This window comes from Canis lupus, chromosome 36 (genome assembly GCF_011100685.1).
Source record: "Canis lupus familiaris isolate Mischka breed German Shepherd chromosome 36, alternate assembly UU_Cfam_GSD_1.0, whole genome shotgun sequence".
Lineage (NCBI taxonomy): Eukaryota > Metazoa > Chordata > Mammalia > Carnivora > Canidae > Canis > Canis lupus.
This window is the reverse complement of record NC_049257.1, coordinates 7,648,575-7,676,005: the sequence shown is the minus strand read 5'-3', so window position 1 is coordinate 7,676,005 and position 27,431 is coordinate 7,648,575. Positions and strand designations below refer to the sequence as shown.

Genomic DNA, 27,431 nt, shown 5'->3' with positions numbered 1-27,431 from the left:
TTATAAGTCAGAAGTACCTTAAAATGAGTTCCATTTAGCACTTCATTTACACAGGGGTCCATCAAAAATATGCCGAGTTCTACAACATGGTGAAGACGTTAAAGGATGATGATCAAAGTTTCCCCAAGAACATTTGAAGGATTTCACCAATTTGACTAGAGAACTATTCATGCTGTGATTCGAATGCCATCTTTTAATGAAAGCATTTTTCAGATACTACATAAGTGAAGGATGGTTAATGTTATACCCAGTGAAAGGTAGGAACATTGAGGCTTAAAAAAATGTATCCAATCAATAGCACACAAACACTCACTGAGCATGCATTATGTGCTAGGCACACAGTGAATAATAACCCAGGAGCTACTCATGAGTCCATTTATCAAATAGGTATTAAGCATAATATACATGACAGTAGCCTGCTAGGTCCTGGTGACTTAGCAATGAAAAGACATACACTGTACTCTCAGAGGAGGAGAAGGATCACTGTACAAAATACAGGAAGAGAAGAAGCAGTATCTGAGCCAGTCTTATTTGATCAGTTTAGTAGACGAAAGGAAAAAACTCTAGAAACAATGTAGGCCAAGAATAAAAAGAAATAAATAAGATAATTAACACCTAGCCAGGCTAGAGCCAAAGGCTCGTGCTAAAGTGAAAAATAAAATTGAAGTTAAATTGTAGTGTGTTTTGGGGTGCCTGGGTGGCTCAGTCAGTCAAGCGTCTGCCTTTCTGCTCAGGTCATGATCCCAGGATCCTGGGATTGGGCCTGCGGTGTGTTTTGATTAGTAGGGTGTACGGATCTGAATTATATTTTGTAATAGCATAAAAAATTATTCATATATCATGACAAATGCTCTACCTTTAGTGAAACAGGTAGCATTTGCTACTATATCCATTTCTCAGGTAAAATCTGTATCATTGTAGGAACCCTCAAATAGCTCTTAGTACAAAAAACAGCAGACAGCCAATGTTCACAGAGATGGTTAGAATATTAGAGAAAATATTCAGCAATTTTAGAATTCATAGATCTTAAAAATGGAAGGGACTTTAGCAATCAAGTCTGACCCCTTGATTTTATCCAAGAGGAAAACTAAGTCTATGGAACATAAGAAGTATCAGACCACTTTCTTCTTTGATTACTAATAGAATAGATAATGCTGCAAACATTAAATATACAAACACACACACAATATTCTGAAAGCCATAAAATGTTATGTGTCTAAGAGGTACGTATTAAAATTTCCAATAGATAGAAGAACCAGTACATACAACTACTCACTTTAACAATGAAAAAGGGAAAATAGGAAGGAGGAGTTGTTTATATAGAACTCATATAAATAATTGGATGTGACATATGTTTTTTCCAGAATATTTGATTCAATATCTCTAAGTGACTTATCTAAATTATAAAATACAGAACTTTCGATAGAGTAACTTTGGATTTTGAAGATTATATCCTGGAGACATAGATACTGTGGTTTTAGAAAAGGCCTTCTTTCAAATTTTAGCATGTATCAGAAGGGATTGGAGGCCTCGTTAACACAGATTCCTGGGCCTATCCATAGAGTTTTGATTCAATAGGTCTGGAATGCAGTCTAAGAATTTGCATTTCTAACAAGTTGCCAGGTGTTGGCTGAAACAGCAGAAGTCCTAGAACTATACTTTCAAAATCACTGCTTGATGAAGAATATGCTTGCCTCACTCTAAGATTCAATTAGAAATAAAATTTGCCCATGTAATAATTAGGCCATGCTTCCCCAACCCACAGTCATTTCTCATCTTTCTTAGCAGTAAGGCCTACTCTGTAATTTGTTTAATTGCACTTGTTCTTAGTTTGCTTTTGCATCTTCTTGGCCTTGCTCATGATCCTTCTTCCTACAGATCACAAATCTTACTTGCCTCTTTTTGTTTTTTCCCATAGCATATATGTTAGAGTGAACCTCCCGTAAACCAAGAAGTGTCAATATGATCACTGCCCAGAGCTGATTTTCCAGGATTTATCTAACATTAACTGCCTTCTACCCTCACCCAGGAACAAACATTCTGCTGGGGCTTTCTGCTTTTAACAGCAGCCCTTTTGTCAAATGTGTACAATGTCCTGGAGAATATTTAAGTAGGAAGGAAAGCATGTTGGTACTCTGAGCACATTTGGACATCCAGAATTTGATTCTGCAGTCTTCCCTTTACACAGAGCAATGTGCAAAATGTCAGGGTTCCAATATTCATTTCTATCCTGATTATAATCCTTTCTTTCTAAAAACTGAAGCATATGCATATGCATATGCATGAAGTACATGAAAATTTGGAACAGAAGCTCTGCGACCTTGGACTGGCCTGTGTAGCTATTTATTCTGCTTAACTCATTATTGAATTTTAAGGTCAAACTAATGTTTTCTCAATGCCATAAGACCAGAAATGGGCTACTGATAAGAAAACCCTGGAGGATAAAGGTACAAGCTTGTAACTATCATCAAAAGGACAAGAGGTGAGCCTACTTTAAATTCGAGTCTCAGGGAGCTGAACATTTTCTGCTATTTACCATCTTTCCAGATCACAATCAAAGTTACTCAATTAATTTGAGCAATTGCAGAAATGCGGCATTTCTGGAGAACTTATCCATTTACCACCTGAATGCACAATTTCTCAGAAGACTAAGCCTTGGTATAAGATGCCACAGTAAGAAGATCACATCCATCAGGAGTCCATAGCCTCAAGAAAATAAAATACTGAGATCTGAGTGACCAAATAGAAAACTAAGCAGAATTTAAGTTCTAGTGCAATCCTTCTTAAATCTTCCTGTTCACTATACTGATCATACACTTTTAGTAACTAATTCCAAGTTAGAAAGTGAACATCTTTACACTTCCTTTTGTTTCGCCAGTTATCAGATGGAGAATTATCTCTCTTTACACTGGTCAGGACTATATTTAAATATTCAATAACGAATTGTGTCTTTGCTGTGTTATTGATTCCCTTGTTTCTTTCCATGCACTGAGATTCTCATGAACAGATCATCACATAAATCTATCTCAGACAGGAAATCAAAGCAGGAAAATAAAGCAAAATTACATTTATAAGATACTGCCTTAGTATACTTAATAGTATTCTCATTCTCAGAAAGACTGAAGGGAAGCTCATGGTCAATGAGTTTTATATTCAAGATAATCTTCTCTGGAACTTAGACTTTCTTGGGAATTGTCTTCAACCTGCATAATTTTAATTACGTCAGGTATGGATAATTTAAGCCTGCAGAATTTTTATATTCCAGTGTCCATCTTATTTCCATTCAATTTATACCAAATTCCATCATATTGTTCTTGAACAGTATCTGAGGATGATAGCAAACCTTGACTAAAGCCCTAAAAAGAAATATCCTAGTTAAGGCATTATTTTAAAAAATCTCTCATACTTCAATAAGAATATGTCAAATAGAAAAACAAAGAAATAATGGTAATTTTATAATATGGTATTTTTAACATTGTATTGATATTACTAGAACTATGTTTCTAAGCAATCCTTCTACATTGTTTGGGAAAATTGAAATGATTGCGCAAAATTAAGATATATCATCATGTCATCATGTTCAATCTCTAAGGTGGGAATCCATTGTCAGTGATGGGATGCTATGGAAAAGTAAAGGAATGCCAGCCAGTCACATATTAGATAGCCATATTTGTAAAAACATCTGAGGAGAAATTTCATTAGACTCTGTGGCCTAATCTGGCTTCCCCTAATGACTGAGTAAAACCTAGGACCAATGAAATGTTTGTAAACAAATTCCCCAGAGGAGAGAGGACTATATGCATGGTTTGAGAAACTATGCTGTAAACGGGAAACTGAGCACATGTACAGACCACCGTATAGCAGAAGGAAAAGTAGGAAGAATTCTCACTAAATATTTTCTTTCATCTTCACTTACATGGAAATATTGTTCTTCTGTTCTACAATCAATGGACTCAATCATTCTGGTAAAGGGTATGTTGGTCTTTTTTTTTTTTTTTTTTCATTTATACTCTGAGTAGTTTTATAGGAAGCACTTTTTAAAAATATTATGGTTACTAGCCTTCAAAAGAGACCCAGACTTAAACATGAGTTTTAAATATTCCATAAAACTTCAATCATTTTAATGCATGAAACAGAATAGGATAATTCAGTAGCTCACGGAAGTAATTAAATCCCCATATTTTCTCAAACCCCATTTACTCAATCTTAAATCACTTTGAAAGTAGATCAGGTCAACATAAGCATTTCTTCTATTTCAAAAATAACTACTTTTATCTTTTGATTAGAATTAGAATCTTGCCATCAAAACTTTGTTTCCCTAGGAAAATACCAACAGGAATACTGTCTCTCATTCCTTCTCACATATTCAGTCAAAAAGCAACCACGGTGGGGACATACTTTGGAAATACTTAAGCACCAGTAAGGTTCTGCCATTGACAAGGGAGAGAATAAAAAAGCAAAGCTCATGATTTGGATAATGAAGAACAAAGTGTTTGCATATTTCACAAGGGCTTGGTTTTCTCATACAAGATCTGTACTCTCTGTGTGTTCATGTTTCAACTCTGATTTTAAGCATTTATCTTCCAAACATTAAGAGGCCACCTGTGGTTGTTAGTAGCCACTAACTAAAGATAAACACAATGATTTGGTTTTGCAAAGAGCTGTTACTGTGCAAGTGTTCCATTTGCCTCTCTTTGTAAGACATTGATTTCGCTCTGACTTACTTCTTTTTCAGCATCTTCTAGTTTCTTTTTCTTACTCTCAGGCATTAAATCATCCAACCAGCTGAGTTCCCGTTTTGTAAACAAAAAGTCCATCAATTTTCTTACAAATACCAAGGCTAACACCTGAAGCAAATAATAAAATATTTTAAAACAGGGAAAAATAAAAATGGGAAAGGTAGCTTTGTTGTGTGGCTTGTTTTGTTTTGGTTTTGGTTTGGTGGAAATTAGTCATTTTCAGTTAAGACTGAGATTAAAGTGACATTTGAAGACATGTGTGTATAATAGATCTTGTAATTTTGCATCCTTCATTTCCTTTTCTTACCACGTCCCCAGAATAATAGCTTTGATTTTACCCAGTAAAGGAGTCACTTAAAGAAGCCATCTCAAAAAAAAAAAAAAAAAAAAAAAGAAAGAAAAAGAAAAACCTACAACATATATTTGACTGTTTCTCAAATAGATGTAGTTAACAGTTTGCATCATTTTAAATGAACATTAAATCATTCGTATCTGTGCTGATAGTACTTTAAATTATTTATAGTCATTCAAATTTGTTATATTTTTGTATTTGAAATTTATCTGAAATATTTAATGAAATTTAATTTTTAAAAATCCCCTAGTTTTTCAGATTTGCTAGTATATCTTTAATGTTACATTTTGAAAGTTTACATTTTGAAAGTTTACATTTTTCCACCCAACTTCAATTCGTTCAAGCCACTATGAATTTTCAGAATGACAGAGTCAAAACTAATATGAACCACTGAAATTCACATACAATCTCAAATCCTATGTTAGCTTTAGTAGCTAAAGTTTACATCATGGTTTTCCATAATCGTTCAAAATGACTCTACTGTTCCAATTTCAGGTTTATGTGTTTCCAAAGAGAGCAGAAAAATCAGAGGAGGAGAAAAAAAAGTTGACTTAGAAGTTTCATACCATCATGGGAAAGACAATAGCAGCTCTTGAAACTTTTATTATCCACAAAAGGCCAAGGCAACTCATCTGAATAACTGTGAAGAGATGGACTTTTCGAAGTGGTACATGCCTTAGGTATATAAAATCTGGCTGATGTTTTGCAGGCATCCAGAAGAGCTTTATCCTATCAAAGAACTAAAAGATAAACAGACTAAGTTGCTTTTTACAGACAATAAAAGTAGGACAAGTAGATGTTTAATATGGTCCAAAGTATCATACATCTGGATCACACTTAAGTTGACAGTTGACCATCAGGACAAGGAGATTGTTATGCTCTGTGTACACTCTCAAAAGCAGTTTCAGTGTCATAATATCCCACATTTATTAAATATGGAGACAGGCTATAACTTAGAAAAGTTTAAAAATATTAAAGCCAATGTTAAACATTGCTACCTGGGAGAATGTAGCCTTTGAGGGACAAAACATAATCCTCATCCTCTTTCTTATTATCACATTTATGAAGCTCTTCCTCTTATTTGCACACTGAGCACCATGGTCCATTCTCCGTCCTCTTCTTTCCTGAAAGACCTCATCCCTACAATGGCTTCAGCTTTCACATGCTTGTTAGAGACTCCCAGACCTAGGTCTCTACTTCCCCCCTCTCTCTCTCTCCAGAGCTCTCCACCCACATCCTGCTGCTGAGTGGGATGTGTTGACTCTGCTGTTTTGGCCTCGCCACAGTGACCCCCAACAAGGCTTTGAGTCTCTCTTTACAAACACAAACAGCTTGGCCACAAAGATTTAACCTAGATGAATTACTGTTTATCGGCAGTATTTTCCAGAGCTAATTTTGTTAATTTGATTTCTTGTTCAATTTCTTCTAGTGCACTGTCGAACTAGTTACAATTTATAAAATTGCGTTTTATTAAAATTATTTTCATCTGGAACAGTTATTTCTGTTTAAATTTTACCACGAAGACAGTACAATTATTTTTGGACTATATAATGTTCCGCTTTTGATTTTGATTTTTATCTACCAGAGCAGATTTTCTCAATTCAAATTTTATAGATTAAATTCTCACAAGAAGCTTAAAGTTTCGATCACATTTCACTCACTAACAAATTAGGCTGTATGTTACTTTTATGTAGACCATTTTGTTGAATTTTTCTCAGGCCGATTTTTTTATAGTTTCCAATGCTTCCAATAAGAAGTGATTATTTAGAAAATGATGGTTTCAATCACTGTCAGTTCTATTCCATACCTAGTCCTATATCTATTATGCATCTTCAAAAGAATGATATTTGATTTTATTTCTTGGCTAACTTATGAAAAAAATTGTAGGCAATTCTCATCAAATATTTCAAAATTACTCTAATATGCTGAGGGGCAAATATCCATAGTGTTAAATGTTAGAGTTGAACATCCTTTTTTTAAACCAAAACTTGTCTGTGTGTGTGTTATGTGTGTGTAATAGGAATCTCAAACTCAGCATATCCATCTTTCCTTCTGTGTTCCTTGACTTATGACACAGCCTGCCTGACCTCCTTTCTTCCCTCAGTCATCTAAACCAGAATCATACGTAGCTTAGTTCATCTACTGTTCATGTATTTATTTATATTCATTAATGCCTTCCAAAATCATTTATCAAAAACCTTCTAGGCAAGTACCAAGTGCTGACTTTCTTTTTCTTGGTTCATCCTTCTCCATATTGTCTCCAAATATTTCATTAGGTCTTCTTATTCTTATCTCCTAAATATCTCTGTAAATTACATGTCATTAAACAAACAAAATTTGGTGATTGGTGGAGGTGGGAATAGGGGAGAAATAAAGTAAAATCCTCTGGCTTATAACTGAATGTTTCAGTTTCTATAGAACTCGTTTTTCCCAGCCACCATTTCTCCATTTGTGAAGCTGTTATTGCATAAGTGTACTTCAGTGTGTGGGTGCTTCAATTGTTATTGTCTAAATGGCACATTTGCTTTACTTTGGATTCCTGAAGTGTTGGAATGAATATAGATGTGGTTATATATCTGAGTACAGAAACAGCATTCATAAGAACACTGTGATCTGTTTTTTCTGCCATGTTGCACAGTGAGAAGCCTAGATAATATGTTTCATAATATTGCCAAACAGTCAGGTAGCATATAGGCTCCTTCAACATATAGGGCAACTAATTAACATGCCCCTTCGATTGTTGGCACTCAGCACATGCATATTACTACTCAAGTAATGATAATCAGGATATATATATCCTGAGTTTTACACTTAACTTTCACCTTTTCCTAATATCAATATTCCGTTCCCCCACCCAGTTGGCCACAAAATCCCAAATAGGAATTTCAACTTCCCGAGTTCGAGGTTCACTTCAATTTTCACTAACCTGGTATCTCAGTGTGAGACCCAGCTTACCGTTTCATTTGTGCTATTTAATGCTCATTATACTTTTCTCATGGGACGTTAATAATGTTTTCCTCAATTTTCATTTGAGAGATTCACACCCCAAATAATTCCAAAACTTGACATTCTTGTTTAGTTCTAAACCTCATGGGTATAAAATCATGTGAGTGGAATTAGGGGGAAAAATCTGTTGCAACCTATCAAAATGATTTTACTTTGTTTCTTAAACTTCTGCTGCTGTATTTATGTGAGCCTGGGGCCTAATAATAAATACTTTTCACTTACAGATGAAATTAGTACTCGTGGAACTTTTGCCAAAGGCAAAAAAAACAGTAAAACAAATAAACAAAACCTCTTCAGTACTCTTCTCTATCTGCCTTACCAAACCAATTCTTTCAAAATACAGTTTTCATACATTTTCATACTTTTCATGAAATTATAAATGAACAAATTACATCTAATTAGAGTAAAATTTAAATGCATAACACACTTCTCAACCATTTCCCTCTCCCAAGTAAATTTTACTCTGCATCAGAAGAGCAGTCATAGTATCTATTTTGGGTGTCCAATGAGCTTTCAATGACTTCATATTGAAATTTTGCTTCAGTTCTGACATCTAGTACTTTCCTAAAGCTGAGGTGCTTTGTCTTCTCCCAAAGTGAGAAACTGCTTGCTTGTTCATTCCGGAAGAGAGTTCCTGTGCTGCATGTCCTCTAGTGTCAAGAGTTTACCTAAACTACCCCATGATTTTGCTGCCTCGGCATTCATTTTGTTTGGCTAAGCAGCCTGTGGTCACCTGGATCAACACTAGCTCCTCATGTAGGCACTTGTCCTAGATAATAGCCAGCAGGGTCACAAGTAAATACAAGTCCCTAAGACAACTCCCCCAAATGTCCTTGCGATCAACAGTCTCCCCTAACTCCCAGGGCCTTCCCATTCTGTGCTCCTTAGATAAGACCCGCATGGGGCTTACCAAATCCCTGCTCTTTTTATTTGAGTTGATCAATCAGCCATACACCAGGAACCCCAAAGTACTCCACGCACAGATCGTAATAAAGGCACATGGCCCAGGTCTTGATTCTTTCTGTCTGTGCTCTGCCTTGACTTCTGCATACGGCTCCTTAAGGTGTGCCAGGTACTTCCTCCAGGACTTGTGAGTAAAAAATTATCCATTTCAATTTCTCTTGTCGTCTATCCTTGAACTACAGCTTGCCATCCAGCACCCTGTGCCCCCACTTAATGTGTATTAATTTGACAAATTCCTAATAGCCAGGTGACTTTTCTTTCATGTCTCTGAATGGCAATGAGACTAGCTGTGCCATAGAAAAAGCAGTAATTTATGTTTTCCTTTTGGTCAACAAAAAGTAAACTCTACTTTACAATAAATAACCCTCAAAATTAGTCTCCTTTCAAGAAAGTGTAAATATTGTAGATCAATAATGTTCAGTTATAAGACAAGATATTTCAAAGGCAAATTTAAGTAGAAATCTGCCTTGGTCTTTATGTGGCTTTCTTCTCCATGTCTCTGAGCTCATCTTGAGAGATCCATAACTAGTCCATCTTCAAGAGTCTATATTTCCAAATAGTGTCACATCCTGAGATTTCAGGTGGACAGGAGTTTGGGGGAAATACTATTCAAATCACTATAGTATCATGAGCATGAACAATTCACCAACAGCCTCTGCAAAGATTTAGAATACAATCGTGGTCATCTTAAAATATGTCCACAAATTCCTCAATACTGTTCTTTACAAGAAATGAAGTCTAATTTCCCTCCATATGTGCAAGCTGGGCATAATGATTCACCTCTAACAAATAGAAATAAATGGAAGTGATCATGTGTAACTTTTGAGACTAAGTCAAAAGGCACAGTGACTTCACCCTTACTCTCTCTCACATTGCTCACTCCGATGGAAGTTAGCTTCCAGGTCATGAGGGCACTAAAGTGTGGCAAAAAACTGAGGCATCCTTCCAATAGCCACAGAGGAACCGATGCTTTTTTCTACAACTGTGTGATAAGTCTTTTTGGACAAAGGTCCTCCAGTCCTCTTCAAGCCTTCAGCCCTTGTCCACATCCTGACAGCAACCACATGAGCCATCTTGAGCCAGAATCATCTAGCTAATCTGCTCTCAAATTCATGGTCCACACAGACTGTGACATAATGAACATTTGTTGTTTAAAGCCATTAAGTTAATTGTAATTTGTTATGAAATGGTATGTAATTTCTTAATAGAAAATGAATACAACTATATTTATTTAACCAATACTTTCTTAAACAGATAATAAGTTTTCCTTTATATTTTGAAATTGCCTCACCCTATACCTTATTTTTAGTTTAATTTTTAAAGACTTCTATAAAGTTAATTGTATAATAATAGAAAAACAAACATAAAAGGAAAAAAATTACCCAGGATCTCACTACCCTAATACATTGTTTTTATTTCTCTACTTTCCTTCTTGGTCCATTCACATTCACAGCTTTAAAAACCTTTATGGTAGGTTCTGACTTTTTTGCTCTGCATTAAGCCATAAGCATTTTTACCATGTTTTATGGCCGTCATAATTACCAATCTTAAGTGACTGTAACATGGACCACTTAATTATTTTACTGCTGATGGATAATTGGGTTATTTCCAATATTTTGATAGTATGTGTTACAATGAACATCTTTGTACAGTTCTTCTTTTTGCTCCGTATACATGACTACAGTATCAAAGATTAAAAGCATTTGGATATATTTTGAAATATACTGCTATTAACTGTTTTTTAAGAGGGTTCTAAAGTCTAAACCTTATACAGTTTTAATATAACTTATGGTAAACAAAAGTACCTTAAAATTATGAACCAGTTGGAAGAAATTTAACTGTGGTCTGAAAGCTGCTCCTCAGATGATGTCTTTTCCTTAGCTATCACATGATTTAGCACCAATAGACTTAAGATAAGTCATCACAGATGTGCGTGGTTTACTGTAAGCAATTTACCTGAATTCCCTTTAGGGATGAAGCACCCATATAAAGAAACACTCCATATAGCACTGGCATGGGAATGAACTGTAAAAGGACAATTGGAGAAAAGATACAAGTTATTTTTAAATAACTCGTCATGCGATTTTTCACTTACCAAAGAGAAACCCAGAAAAATAAATATTTTAGAAGCAATATAGGGCAGAGCCAGAAGTCCTGGGTTCAAATCCCAGGTCTAGCACTTTTTAGCTGCATAACCGTAAGCTAGTTACTTAAGCTCTCTGTGTCTTAGTTTCCCCATGTGTACCTAAAAAGGGATGGTAATAATAAGGTTGTTACAAATATTTAATAAGTCAAAACCTATAAAGTACATATAAAATATAAAATACATAATAAACAATAAATATCAGCTATTATTATGTACTTTAAGGAAATTTGAATTTTGTTTCACAATGGTAAGATATTTAGATTAAAGGTGAAGAATGGAACTAACAGCTAGATGTTCTGACAGTATTCCAGATATTTGCAAACATGTGGACTGCTCAGTTTTCCTCATTTTATTGGAAGAATTCAGCATAATTGTAGTTCTATAATTACTTATATAACATAGAAATTAATTATTGCAAATGTCCTTGCATAAATGATTAAATATAAGTAAACTTGTATAAATGATTAAATCATTCCATTAGAACTTCCAAATTATAGTCAACTAAAATGAGTTTAATTTAAAATACAAATGACATACCTTGGTAACATATGCCAAAATTCTATGACAAAATAATTACTCTTTAATGCTCTTCAACATGGATTCAATTATTTTAAATGCAAAGAAAATAAATATATACAATGGTGATGATGTCCATGCAGTACATGGAACATTTCATGGAACATGTACTATACAAAACTGCATATGTGGCCCCATGACCATTATGTGGCTCATCTCTGCACCTCTATCTTATCCTGAGCAATGTTAACTGCAAATTCATCGGACAAGAAAATAGAGACTTTATTTCACGTAGGCCTGCAGTGAATTCAGGTCACAAATCAGTTAGAAGTAATGAATCACTTTTCCCTATAACTTGGTAACTATTTCAAAATTATGGTAATAATTAATACATCAAATTTTACTTTCCCTGGCTAAATTTTTTCTGTCTTTAAGGATTCCAAAATAGAGCCCATAACTTCCCCCGTTAAGTTTTATAAACATGGTAAAGAAATTCATCGCTTTTGTCACATGCCGTAAAATATTTGCAAATTGATGGCTTAGATTCAAATGGAATTTCTTAAACAATAATAAATATATTGTTTCCTCTCTCAACTTCATAAAGGCAGCTTTCATTACCTTCAGAATACTGGTCATAAAGACTGACGAACCCATAAGAATAAAAATCATAAGCCCAGTAACCCTTTGCTCCCGAATGCCAAGAAACTTGGGCTGTTCTCCTGGAGCTGAACATTCTGATTCCAGTTTTAAGCTGTTGACATGAGTGATGGACAGGACAGTAGCAGCCACAAACCACGGCAGGCCCATGATGGAGCACACCCCAAGCATGACAGCCACCATCAATAGATCCAGATGGTACCCACAACCTTTCTGTTAAAAGAAAGAAAAGAGGATTCTCATAGGAACTGAATTTAGTATAGAGACAAATGACACCACCACCATGGAACAGTAAGAATAGAAAAGAGATACTATCTTGAGTCTTAGACAACTGATTCTAAAATGCAAAATAAATTAAAGATAAAAAAGTAACAGTCTGAAAATATATAGTCCACTTAAAGAAAAGTTGCAGATGTTCCTATTACAATTATGATTACAGTGACTTCAACCTACTTTAATAGATTTAATGTATGTCTGGGCTAATATTACATTAGTTTCCATTCTATTTCTGTTGGATAATTAAAGTCATTATTAAATACAGTCACTTCTCTTAGTTTCCTTAAATAGGCAAGGTAACTCACAATTCATATATCTACTCATTCATTATTAATTCATACAAAAAATCACCCAACACCATATACCAGGCATCACGTAGAAAACAAAGAGAAAACAGAGTAAGGACTGTCTCCGCAACAGCATCAGATGGCCTGAATGTGAATAGAAACCACTTCCTGACAATATTTAAGAAGCCTTTCATATCAGATCTCCTAAAGAGAAAGTCTTCTTGAACACTGCATTTCCAATTGTCCTCTTTTGTCTCAATGGGTGGGTGTTTCAATGTCTTACTGGGAAAAATAGTATCATGGAATCTAAGCTTCTTTATACACACCTATTTTTATCTTAATCCAGCTCTTGCTGTCTATCTTGTTCTCATTTGTTTCAGTTTAACATTAGAAAAATTTGGCCTCTCCCTAAAATTAGATTTGTGTTTTCTCCCTCTCTGCGATCCTACTCCTCTATCACTGACCTCCAGGTATTGCAAACTTCAGTGCTTTCTAGGACCAGGCAGGAAACATAATTGAGAAAAAACAGGGGGTGGGGGGGGGCAGCACGGGGGAGACCAGGGTGGGGAGGGTGTGTGTGGGGTGGAGATGTAGGAAAGTGAGATTGCTCTCTGCGAGCAGATGAGTAGCTGAGGGCTGCCAAAGAAAGACACTGAGGGGCACCAGTGATTCCCTCTCCCTTTACCCCCCCATAGGAGATCGGCAGTGTAAAGCCTCAGAGGTAGCAATCGGCCTGGCCTATTTTACGTCCCAACTCTTAAGGACTAATTTTATGAAAGGTAGTGTAACACAGTGGTTAAGGGTTTAGGTTCTGGAGATAGGTGGCCTGGGATCAAATGCTGCCTCAACCAATGACCTTGGACAAATCATTTAACCTTTTGTGCCTCTGTTTCCCATCTAAAAAAGATGACGGTGATAACAGGGGGAACCTCATTGGGCTGTTGTGAGAATTAAATTATTTAATCTTGAAAATTATTCAGAACAATGTCTGATATATGAAGCACTCAGTAAATGTTACAGACCATTAGACTCTGGCAATTGAACAGTAAATCCTTATTGATACTCATTTGTTTCAAGGCTCTTCAATAAAAGTCTTATGTTTCTTAAGGACAGGTCCACATGTCATATAATTTCTCAGTATTTTATAGTTTTTAATACAATCATTGGCACACAATAAGCAGTCAATAAGGTACAGATTGGCTTTCTTAGAGGTAAATATGCATCATTAAAACATCTTTCAGAATCTGGTTTAAAAAGTAAAATTTAAAATAAATTTAGCCGTTAAATTTGTTATTATGAATATAAGCAGAAATTACCAATTCTTCTAGAGGATTACTTTTGATTTTTTTTTTTTTTACAGGCAGTTTTACCCAACTGCAAGCAGTTTCCAGTTAATATAAAAGCTCATAGAGCCTAGAGTGTGAAACATACTGAGTGTTTGTAACATATTTGACAGTGTTTCTTTTCTGCTATTTTGTGTTGTTAATTATTTTATTAAGAAAAAGTCTTTTAAAAAAAAGAAAGAAAAATACTCTTAAAGTCAGTTGTACTTCCTTTCATTTCTGCTTACCCCTGCCAAATTATAAAAGTCCAGAAGACAACAGTGAGGAGAACATGACAGATATCCACAAAAGTACATTTAACTCCTGTTGTCACCAATTCAGTAGTGTCCTTCCTTGGGTTGGCTTTCATCAGAGCAATGTTCTAGTTCACCAGAACACCTAAATTCAAGTTCCCTCACGAATATGACTCTAGAAATTTTTTTCCAAGTAACTCAGCAAAGATTTTTATTACTGAGAGCTGACAAAGTGATACTTCTCTTTGGCTGTCATGCCTATCAGCTAATAATCTGGGTACAAAGACCAAGAAGAGAAACACTCTGGTGCCAACTTAACCAAAACAGCATAGGAAGAAGCTTCACCAGGGCCACACTATAGTCTTCTAGTCCTTTTGAATGAACAGTTTGGAAGATGAAGCTGCATCCAAAAGAACTCAAATTTTGTCCCTTTAAAGGAGCATGTCTTAACCAGTTAGAGCAGTGTTTTGTCTTAGGGACCCTGGAGTGAGAAAGGTAGAGAATGGCAAGGGACCTAACTACTCAAGCCTCTGCCTCTGAGGGAGTACGATGTGAATGGTGCCCCTCTGGCCTGTTCTGCAAAATTATGCTAAGAAAGAATGGAAGAGGTGTTAGCAGCCATGAGATAAACATCAGAGAAGGGCAGAGGACAGGAGCTGTGAGAGTCTGGCTTGTGCTTTTAGCACACTCCAGACTTGCCCAGTGTCCATGTTCACCTTTGCTTAATAATTTAAGGAAGGCCTTCTTCATGGTAGTGATTTCCTATAGCTCTTACCTAGTCTTTTAAAAATACAATACAAATACGAACAGTGGGATTCTGGATTGCAGGAAGCAGACAACATAATGGCTTCCAAGTGAATAATTTCATTTTTAAATTTATAAAGCTAGCTTTGTAAAATATAAGGATCTAATAAAAACAAAATTACAATTTCCCCCTGATTATGTTATGCAGCAATGGGAGCTTCTTAATTTAATGTGAATCAAAGGAAATAAAGCAGTTCTGGCACTTCCACTAATTAATCATCATCATCCTTCTTGCCTTTCATTAAATATCTTAAAACTTGGTCTTTGTACCCAAATTATTAGCTGATAGGCATGACAGCCAAAGGGAAGTATCCCTTTGTCAGAGAGAGAACTCTGTACCTTCTAACATATTTCTGTAGATTTTTTTCTGAAATAAAGACAGAATCAGAGCTTTTATTCTCACTTTCATCCATGAATCACAGGAAATGGACATATGGGAGGAAAAGGGAGCATAGCAACAGGTGATGCTACACCAGACCCCACTAAAACCAACATGCAGCAAGACAAGAGGCCAGCCAAGAGGACCATCTGATACCCAGATGCCACTGCTGAAAAAATTCATTTCAAAGCTTGGCAGCAATTTCCTGCATCTGTCAAGTTAACCACATAAAAGACTATAGATTGACATGAAGAACCAGGCTGACAAAGAGGGCAAAAAAGAACATATCAAATGCCATAATCATCAAGAGAATATGGTGCCAAATGAATGTTGCAAATGCATTCATTTACTCAAGTGATCTGAGATTGTATTGCTGTTTATTAAAAATGATGTCAAAAGAAGCCTGAACTGTCTACAGAAACATGTAGAAAAGCCCACAGTTGTATCTTAACAGAAACTTTCTTTTCTGTAAGATAGTATCTCTTTCTACTTTTATAGAATGTGCTTTTTTTTAAAAGCAGTTATTTCTAATGCTTTTCAAAGGGACTCAGCTAACCTATGCCTATCCCACTTTTCTAGGTATAAAACAAAAAGTGCTAGAGAGAGTATGGATCTATACCCATGTATAATATAGTTGATAATTTGCTTTCTCAAATGTTTACATTTGCAGCTTCTATCACTCTTGAATGGCCCAAAAGATCATGAGGTGCAGTGAATTGGAATTTTGCTAATTTGGGCTTTTTCATTCTGAGGGAGGAGCAAGTCACTTAATGAGTTGGGCCAACTTCTTTAGTTCAACACAGCTTTACTGTGTATGTAGTAATACTCTCAAAATGATAAAAACATTTTTAATGGCATTAAAAAATGCTCTATAAGAAACAACTACCGCTTTGGTAATGGAAATGAAGAAAAGGTGCAAATATAAGTTTGGGAGACATCAAAATGATGAATTCCAAGCTGACTTAGATATATGAGATAGATGGGGTCAACCAGGTGCTTGATACAGAAACTAGAAAACATGATTCATTACACTATTTCAGGGCATGATCCAACCAAGGCAAAATGGGTTTTCAAGTGATAAAGAAAAGTAAGTAAAAGCTGAAAATGTGGTTAACTTGTGATCTGGGGATATACTCAAGAAACGTGTTATCTTTTCCTGACAATGTGATTCAAGTCAAAGCCAGGAGACTGTGCAGATATTTGTGAGGCAACAGGTGGGGAGAGCGGCTAAGGAACAAACCGTTAACTCTGAGTCAAGAATGTTCTGAGAAGGTGAGCTTTTGTTGTTGTTAGCAGGAAAACCAGCAGCAGCAGACCACACTATACTGAAGCTTACAGAGGACAATGGTTATAGGCAAAAAAAAAAAAAAAAAAAAAAAAAAAAAGTGCTCAGTATAGATAAAATATGTCTTCACTGGAAGAATTTTGTTTTGCAAACATCCACATCTAAGGAGAAGGATGGCACGTTCAGACTTACAGTGACCAAGAAGAGATTAATTCTTGGGGTGCCTGGGTGGTGCAATTGGTTAAGTGTCTGACTCTTGATTTTGGCTCAGGACGTGATCTCAGGGCCAAGGCCCTGCTTTGCAAGCCCTAGTTGGGCTCAGTGGGGACTCTGTTTAGGACTCTCTCTTCCTCTCCCTCTGCCCTCCCCTATGTGCTCACTCTCTCAAATAAATAAATCTTTAAAAAATTTTATTTCTACTCATGGCAATATAGCAGAACTTATGATTAAATCGCTTGCTCTATTGTTTACTAGATCCAGCTAATCATTAAGGGATAAAATATAAATCTTTTGGTTGCATAGTCATTTACTTGTACAATAAAAAATTAATTGCAAATCATGTAATATATTTTAGTAATACAGCCTCAAGTTTATTTCAGTGACAAAAATATAAAAGGCTTTAATGCTACATTTAATTCTACAAATGCAAGTACTTGAAAAGACTTCTTAAAGAATGTTTTATGGTTTTTTAGCTATTCTGCATGGTATGTAAAGGAAGAAATATAGTTTATTTGTTGATTTAGAGCTTTGGAAAGGCTGTGGATGTCAAGGGCCTACCAGAGGCTCATGAAGACCAAGGAGCAGGTGCTATGTGAGTTATAAGGTTGAGAGACCTGGAAAGAACAAGGATACAAAATGGCTAACAAGGTTATATCACTCTCAGCAAATCTTCACTGACTTTTGCATTTTGTTTCAGTTTCACTCCATTAATATGTAGGAAAAAATATAATGTCTGTATCAGTTTAGCTGATAGTCTTTACAAAGAATAATTTTTCAGTGAAATCAATGGGGTTTCTGCCTAATTATAAAGGCTAAAAACAAAAACAAAAAAATCTAACTTCCTTTGAAAGGTAAACAATAATTATATGGCTTCCTTCCTTCCTAAAATAGGAGCCTTTTAGCTCATTCTGAAACATGTCATATAATGATATATTACATATCATTATATAATAAAAATGATAATGCCATTAAAAATGATAATGCAGATTTATATGGTTGGCAATGAATGACTACCATCATAATGCTCTTACTTGAAAAATAATATAGTAACATACATAGTATGAAAACATATTTGGTTATATATCAAAATGTTAACAATGTAATCTCTAGGAAATAGAATGATAGTGTTTTTTGCTTTTGTCTTTTAACTTTTTATATTGCCTAGTTTTTAAACCAAAATCATATATTGCTTTATGAGAAATAAAGAGGTGTTTTCAGTTTTAAAAAATAAATTGCTGTCTGGGAAAATATTTTCCTACTTGTTAGAGAAGGAGCAGACTAACAATACTCAACCTAAAATACATACACATGTTTTACAGATCTATTTAATGAACTATAGAACTTTCATAATTAAGTTGTGGTAGTATTTGCTTTTACAGATGACTAATATCTTACAAGCAAATAATATTTTTAAATAATTGTTATTAAATAAGTAGACTATTAAGCTTGGAAATCTGAATTGGTTGTTTTAAGGGCTGTGTATCACTCAAAGTTTCCAACATTAAATGGAGTAGTTCAGCAGTATTTTGGATCCAGCTCATAGAGGCTTATGAGAACCAATTTTAATTTTCAAAAAATTTTCCTGCCAACTGATGTCATATTGGTAACTTGAAATGGGCCATGGTGGGAGTATTCATACCATAGAAATCTGCAAACATTATAAATCAGTGTCTCTCTCTTTTAAATGCAGAGAACTGGTTGTTGGCCATGTACTAGCACACCAACTTGTCTAGTTCCTAAGACTTTTTGAGATATTTTTGTAAAACTACCTACTTTAAAAAATTTCTATTTAAATTTCTGGTTAACATACAGTGTCACATTACTTTCAGGTGTATGATATAGTAATTCCACACTTCCACAACACTCAGTGCTCATGACCTATTTCCCCCATCTCCTCACCCCCATCTACCTCCCCTCTGGTAACCATCAATTGTTCTCTACAATTAAGAGTATGTTTCTTGATTTCTCTCTCTCTCTCTCTCTCTCTCTCTCTCTCTCTCTCCTCTCTTTCTCTCTCTTTCTCTCTTCCCCTTTGCTCATTTGCTTTGTTTTTTAAATTCCACATAATTGGGAATTTTACTTGACAAAACCGAAAAGTGAATTGAACAAACTCCTTTCAGAAAAAGTTTTGACATGAGAGACACCTAACTCTGGGAAATGAACAAGGGGTAGTGGAAGGGGAAGTGGGCGGGGGGTTGGGGTGACTGGGTCATGGGCAATGAGGGGGGCATGTAGCGGGATGAAGCACTAGGTGTTATGCTATATGTTGGCAAATTGAACTCCAATAAAAAAAATTCAAAAAAAAAAAAAAAAGAAAAAGTTTTGAGCACTTGAGTTACTTTCTACAAAGAAAATGGAGAATGCTCTTTGTTTTCAAATAGATACACATTCTCTCCAATATATACACAAAATTCCTTTTTAGTAAGATTTATTACAAACAATCGTGTGAGATTTCTTACAAATAATGGTTCAATCAGAGATTCTTTATTTTTTTATTTTTTTTCAGAGATTGTTTAATCCTTCTAACAAACATACTTATAAGTCCTATAAAGCATGATTTCTGTTGCTCTGACCACGAGCCTCTTCATAGAGTTTAAAGAGTATATGAAGATAGCTGGGCATTATCCCATGATACCAGAACAAAGCAATTTGATTACTTGGGCATGTTCTGCTTTTATAAGGATTGATTTGGATTATTTTTGACCATTTATTGATATTGTGGATTTCATTTAACATATTCCTGTAAGAGATAGTGACCACATTGAATATCTCAGAAATATTGCACACCCATGAACAACTTTCATTATTCACAGCTGCAAAAAGGCAGGGTCAGAATATAATAAATAAGATATATCCATATTCATTCTCTTAGCTTATAAAAAAGTCACTGAAATCTGCAATAAAACTCAACAAGGATATCACTTACAAACTATAACATTTATGGCTGGGTTTTGTTGTCATAGGCATTGTGGACAGAGGAATAACTAAACCAAATGAGAAATACCTGAAGATGTAATTTATTTCAATAATGAATGCAATCTAATAGGCATACTTAGGATCAAAAAGAGAAGTAAAAAAAAAAAACGAAATAAATTTTAAAAATTAAAAAAAAAAAGAGAGAAGCAGAGGAATCACATTTACAAGACAACTTGGTAAGGCTGCCCTTCACCAGTATGGACTATTATTTTATGAAAATATGTTAAACATGGTAAAGAAAGTAACAACCTCAGCAGAGTGTATTATTTTAAGTCCTGGAAGTAAGGTTTTAGAGTTTAGGCTCAGCCAAGTGCTTTAAATACATTAATCAAAAAATTAAAAATTAATTAATTTTAAACTCATTGTAAGACAAGGCATCATGAATATAGACAATAAAAATTGCAACCTTAAAAACGCTCTTAATATTTCACTGTACAAACGACTACAGAGTACAGGCAAAGAATAATAACATCCATCGATGTCATTAAGGCACAATGATTTACATTAAAATGGATGTTAAAATATACCTTTAGCTTATGTTCTTTTCTGTTGATGATGACAGCTGTAATCTGCTGGTCCATAAAAATAAGAATAGTACAAAGCAGAGCTGGAATAATAGCAGCTATTACTGTCCACCATGGATTTGGACCTAAAGGTGTAACAAACCAGCCACGATCATCTCTGGTAGGCTGTGAGAAATAAAACGATGCATATAGTTAGTAACTGGATTAATGAATACCTAATCAAATTAAGTCTTATACATGTTGCCAGGAAAGCCCTAATTATAAGTTGATATGCTAAGTGAGATATACCCAATAATAATAGTCGTATTTGCAAAGCATTTGTAAGATGTAAGGCACCAGTCTAAGTACTTTAAGTGTTTTAGCTCATTTTTTTCTTCACAGCACTCTAAAGAAAGTACAGATAATAAAACTGAGGCATAGAGGGGTCCAGTAAATTGCCCAAGGCCTCAAAGGTAGTGGTGGAGACAGAATTTAAACTCTGGCAGACTGACTCAAAAATCTATGTTCTTAATCAGTACCTATAGTAAATAAATAATATTAACTACTTAAAATTGGCAAATTTATTTACATTTATAAATAGCACATTAACTTTTATTTTAGATGTGTGCACAAGCCATTATGTGAAAATGACAAAAAGACACTCGGTTGTATCAGGAGCTCCGGAAATGGTTCTAAACATTGCTGGTGCCTGAGATGAGGCCCAGAGAAATTAATTTTGTTTCTTTGAGGATCTCCCAGCCATGTTTGATGGGTCAGAAAACTGAACCTCAAAGAGGTTAAGTAACTAGCCCAACGTTACATACTGACTTAGCAACATGGTCAGAATTCTATTCCAGACCTAATTTTGTGTTTTCTAAGCCCAGTTCACGGTCCAGTTTTGCATCAAGATAATGCATTTTCCTTTAGTTTCCAAATGCTTTCTTATCTTTCAGAAGTGTTGTATATGGATATTCCTACTGGAAGAATTGACAGAAATTTTTTCAAGCGGCCTCTAGATTCCATTTCTGTTTTTTTTCTCTATTAATCTATCTTCTTATATTTTCATGAAAACCTCAAGTACTAGGATCATAGCCATCATCTAAATGAAGATTAGACCTATAGAGAAATAGATTGTAAATGCTATGATAACTTCACCTTGAAAACACTTGGTACTTGTAGTTTTGGAGATGGGATCCCAATGGCATAGTCAATTAAAACCATACACAGAATTGTAAGAAAAACAGCAAAGTCACTCACTATGGATCGAACCTAAAAATAATGAAAATGCTTGTCACTTAAAGAACTTTAAATAGTAAGGAACACTCAATAACAATCCAGAATCACAATTTATAATCACTTTATGATATAATCAGTTTATGATCATAATATATTTTAAACATACTATAATATTTCCATTATCTCTGTCAGAAACTGAGTATATATTTATGTATTCTGTTAAGATGGATATGCACCTTATCTTTTTAGAATGAGATATTATGTAAGAACTACAATGATGATTGTGCTCTTTTTAAGTATTTAAAACATGACTTTATTATGAGCTCAAGTGTGTGAATATTTAAAACACAGAATAAGGTTACATGGCCAGAATCTGGCTGAATTTTAGGATTCCTTCTCCCACAGGTAACATTTTAATATGATAAACCTAAAGCACAATAAAAGAATCTATTTATATTGGAGAAGTATAATATTTTGGTTAGTCTATCTGGGATGTTAAGTATGGCAGCAGGGAATGTATACAACAGAGTGGGGAATTTTAAAAGTTAGTCTGTATAAGCCAGATATTTTTCCTTTTTAAAGAATTTTAATTCCAGCATAATAAACAGAGTGTTATATTAGCTTTAGGTGTTCAATATAGTCATTCAACAATTCCCAATATTCTTTGGTGTTTATCAAGATAAGCGTATGCCAGTTTTTAAAGCCTTCTTTCTTTCTTTTTTTTTTTAAGATTTTATTTATTTATTTGACACAGAGAGAGAGAAAGAGAGAAAGCACAAGCAGAGGGAGTGGCAGGCAGAGGGAGAGGGAGAAGCAGGCTCCCATCAGACCAGGGAGCCCAATGTGGGGCTCGATCCCAGCACCTGAACTGAAGGCAGACATTTAACCAACTGAGCCACCCAGGTGTCCCTTTAAAGCCGTTTTTCATTTATAAAGCCATCTTCAAGAAAAAAAAATCCTTATTACAGTCATCAACAAGATATAGCTTCTATTAGGATAACTTTATGACACATACACCCACACAAAACGCAGGAGATTAGTGTTTCAACTTACCAAAAAAAAAGATTTTATTAATCAAATTGAGCTTTGAGGGGAAAGGAATTAATTTTCCACCTTACGGAAGGAAGAGGTGACAAATCAGAAGTTTCCTCTGGAAGAAACAGATCTTAAAACATTGTCTTAGAGTAGAATTTTGATCAAAATCTTTAGTTCATCCCTAAAAAAGCATGTTTTCTTGTTTCTTTTCTTTTTTTTTCTTTTTCTTTTTTTCTTTTTGGCTGAGTCAGACATTATAGGTGTTACTTTGCAGTGTTAAATATTGAACTAAGCTGTTTCTCTGTTTACTTTCCTCTCCAAATATGCAGATGCAAACGTGGTGGGCTAGGGGGAGGGACTGACACTTTAAAAACGAAAAAGAGAACAGTGTTCCAATGAGTCTTGCAGGGGCTTTCCCAATTAGAGGATGTAACAGTAGCTCCTATGAGGTATCTGTCAGGCTGGAATCGTTCCCACCGTTCACTGGGCAAGAAAGTGACAATCAGGAATGCAGTGTGTGCTTCTGATTTCCAAAAGCATAAGTGGGGAAGTGGGAGTTTATCTTTGGGATCTGAAGTTAGCATAAAAGCATGTGCAGTCCTAGCACCTGAATCATAAAATGCTTTCTCTTCATCTCCCTCATCATCCCTCACCCTTAATATGGTAGCTCCTTCGCACACAAAAAAGCCTTTGAATGGTCTTAAAACACATATGACTCTATAACACATTTTATGTTGGTTTATGTTTTGATCAGGAAAATTCTAGTCTAAGTACCTTGGTTGGAAAATAGCGGCTAGTCTTGAACTGCTTCAGGGTAGCTGACAGAGTAACTGTGGAAAAGAACAGGATCACGGACCAAAATAGAACATCTGGTACATATGGGTGATCGTGGCCACAAGCTCGTCCAACATATTCTCCATGCAGTGATTTGCATTCCTGCCAGAGGAAGTAAAACAAACGGAGCTAGTAAGAAAGAAAAGGACACATTTCTTTCAGAAAACTAACATCTGAAGGACAATATAGTTGAGATGCTGAAGTCCTTCATCTATGGTTCTCAATGATTTAATAGACATCAGAGTGAGCTTTATGAGTTCTATTTGGATTGGTAGTGAGCAATATCAGAGATTTATATTACTATAAAATTGAACATGAACCACTTTTAAAATCTTTGCTTTTTCCAAATTAAGTCTAAATCTATAAAACTAATTGATCTACCAATCAATGTATATCTAACCTAATATCCACTAGATTTATTAAAAATATGACATACTTGATAGTGAATGGTTACTAGGGTCAACACTACACCCCTAGTTAAATATACCATCTTAACTAATTTCCACATTAGCCCTATGAAATAGGGAGATGTCGTTATTTCTATTTCATGTCTGAGGGAACAGAAACATAGGGAAGTTAAGTAATTTGCTGCAGCCTCACCATAGGCAATATTATGGTGGAAATATTATTGCGCATTAAAGAACAGTGATTTTGTAGAATTATCTAACCCAAAAGCTACCAAGAGAATGAGAAAGGCAACAAGGAAACCATGGTATATTCCCACGAGAATAAAATTGGGAGTCCAAGATGGAGCTCAAATTTATATTACAAAACAAAAGAGAAAGTTACTACATGAGCAAGGCCAAGCTCATATTTACTAGGACTTCTCATTTTTGTTTTTTCCTGGTATATATTTTTATAAGCCCCTGAAGGATCAGTCTAATTACTACCTTAGCCATGAGGTGGCAGCAAAGTCAAAAAAATTTCTTTTCTCCAAGAAAAACTGAGCACTTTAAATATAAATATTTTGAAATGAAATAAAAAATTCTTCTAAACTCATTTTAGTTTCTCTTATTTTATACTAGAGATTAGATTACCAAAGTATTACTTTTTTTTCAAAACAGAGAAAATAATGATTTAAGTGGTCCAGTGAGTAGCACTTGACATATTCTGGACCAAACCAGAAATTGAATTGTGCCATGGGTACAGAGAGATCTTAGAGGAAAATATGAACTGATGGATTGATCAGCATGATGAACAAAGCCTCAGACCCTGGACTCCTTGTATAGCAGAAAGTAAATACCCTTGAAAGATTTTAGAATAGATCATAGCCATATTTTTATTCAAAAACAAACCAACAACTAGTGAAATCTATTTGGGGCAGCTACCCCTAAGGCTAGGATTATTGAAAAATGCTGTTAGCTTACCTTAAAATTATATAAAAGAATTGTCCCCTTTTCTAATCTAGCCCCAAATATCTTCCTTGCTGGCTAAAGTTGAATTCCAGTTATCCATATTAAGCTAACACAGAATACAGTAGCTTGGTTAATTAAAAGGCCAAACAGACTGCAGTCTCCCAACTATAATTATGGCTTTAATTTTCCTTATCACAAAACTCTTAAAAACATAAAGTATCAAAAGTGAATCCCTATGTTTTTAGTCTTTTCTCTTGCCCCTGTCCAGACATGCTTCTACAGCAATTATTAAGCAAAATAATGGTAAAAGCAGAAACGCTAAACACAAAGAGGACCAGAAGCTCCATTGCAAACACAGTATCCATAGATCTGTAGCCATCTTCAGTCTTTTGTACGGATATGAAAGTCTTCTAAATATTCCATGGACTTGGCTGGGCCTTGTTCTCAATTCTTAAGAATATAGATGCCACTTAAAGAATCATTGAACAGTTGTATAACCTATAATAAATTGCCAATAACTTGCCTTGTTACTTTAATTCAAAGCAATTTTGAAAAGATTTTTTTTCCTTCCTGGGGGGAGAGGTGGGTAATATGTTATTTAAAAAGAAAAACTGTGACCTACAAAACTCTACATTTATTTTCTGGTTTATACCCCTAACACACACACAGACACACACACATACACATGAGCCAGTCCTGAGATTTAGGAGTGAAAACCAAATATAAATCCTGTTCTCTTTTTTGAATCTAACATATGGTTTCACTTACAAAAATTTAATGATTGTTGACAAACTCATTTCTACCAATTATTCTTCAAACACATTCTAAGTTTCAACAATTTTATAAGTTTGTACAAATTTAGTTTGATAAGAAAATATATTTATCTTGTTAATGAGAATAAGAAATTAAAGTTGGCATTAGTATTTCCCCCTCATATATGTACAAGCTAAATATGTAATTCTAGCATGGAGATAATTGCTAGTAAATTGCATGTGAATATTTTAAACCTTGCCTAGGAATTCCTTGTAATGACTGATTTTGAGATACTGATAAATATATTTATTTATTTATATAAATATATACTTATATAAAAGAAACATATATTCTAGCTTGCCATAAAAGAACTGAGTTGAGCATTACTCACAATAGCCAAAATGTGAAAATAACCTATATGTCTGTTGATGGATGAAAAGATTAAGAAAATGTGGTATAAATATACAATGGAATATCATTTACCCTTAAAAAAAGAAGGAAATCCTGTCATTTGCAAAAAAACATGAGTGAACTTGAAGGACATTATGCTAAGTGAAATGAGAAAGACATGGTAAGACAAATACTTCATGATTTTACTTATATGTGGAATCTAAGAAGTCAACCTCATAGAAGCAAAGAGTAGAGTAGTTTTACCGAGGGTTGGTGGGGATGAAGAAGGAAAAATGGGGAAATATTGGTCAAAGGGTCCAAAGTTTCAGTTATGTGAGATGAATAACCTTTGAAGATCTAATATGTAACATGATGACTATGATTAATAATATTGTGTTATATAGTTGAAAGTTTGCTAGGACAATAGATCTTAATGGTTCTCATGAAGAAGAAGGAAGAAGGAAAAAGGAAGAAGGAAGAAGAAGAAGAAGAAAAGAAGAAAGAAGAAGAAGAAGAAGAAGAAGAAGAAGAAGAAGAAGAAGAAGAAGAAGAAGAAGAAGAAGAAGGAAAAAAAGGAAAAGGGTGATGGGTATGTTACCTAGCTTACTTGTGGTAATCAACATCATGTTGTTCAATCTCAAATAGATACAATTTTTATTTGTCAAACATACCTCAATAAAGCTGGAAAATAAAATGAACAAAAACAAAACACCTGCATTAAATAGTAAATTTGTGACATGAATTTATTTTTCAAAACAATCATTAAATTTTTATTGAATACTTACTATGCACATAGCAGTGTGGGAGAATCAAAGAAAGCTAAATTTCTTTACCCTTGCTGAGTTAGCAAGGTGTAAATTACAATTCATGAAATATGTAACAATTCAAAAGAACTTTTCAAATGAATAATATGTAAATAAGTGTTATATCACCATTTTTATAAAACCAGTTATAATAGCCATTAGCACAATGTTTTATTAATAAAATGCCTTTGGTGATACTGATGATTATGCTGAAGAAACTTCAGCATAATTATTAAAACAAAAAAACGTAATGGTCTTCATTGACTTAAAAATTAAAAGATCTTTTCATTATGTAGCATTCCCTTTGGTGATAAAGGCTATTTCTGGTCAAGACTAGCAAT

General features: G+C 34.6%; 1 protein-coding gene across 7 annotated transcripts in view; it reads right to left on the bottom strand.

Annotated features, from left to right (window-relative positions):
- Positions 1-27,431, bottom strand: part of SLC4A10 (solute carrier family 4 member 10) — a 285,396-nt gene that overhangs the window by 13,632 nt on the left and 244,333 nt on the right. For all 7 annotated transcript variants that reach the window (XM_038584657.1, XM_038584660.1, XM_038584661.1 and 4 more), the window contains 7 exons: positions 23,730-23,891; positions 21,840-21,953; positions 20,709-20,870; positions 12,341-12,592; positions 11,017-11,085; positions 5,658-5,831; positions 4,725-4,847 (listed from right to left, as the gene is read on the bottom strand). In XM_038584657.1, coding sequence (XP_038440585.1) covers positions 4,725-4,847; positions 5,658-5,831; positions 11,017-11,085; positions 12,341-12,592; positions 20,709-20,870; positions 21,840-21,953; positions 23,730-23,891 — 1,056 coding nt within the window. The remainder of the gene's footprint in view (positions 1-4,724; positions 4,848-5,657; positions 5,832-11,016; positions 11,086-12,340; positions 12,593-20,708; positions 20,871-21,839; positions 21,954-23,729; positions 23,892-27,431) is intronic.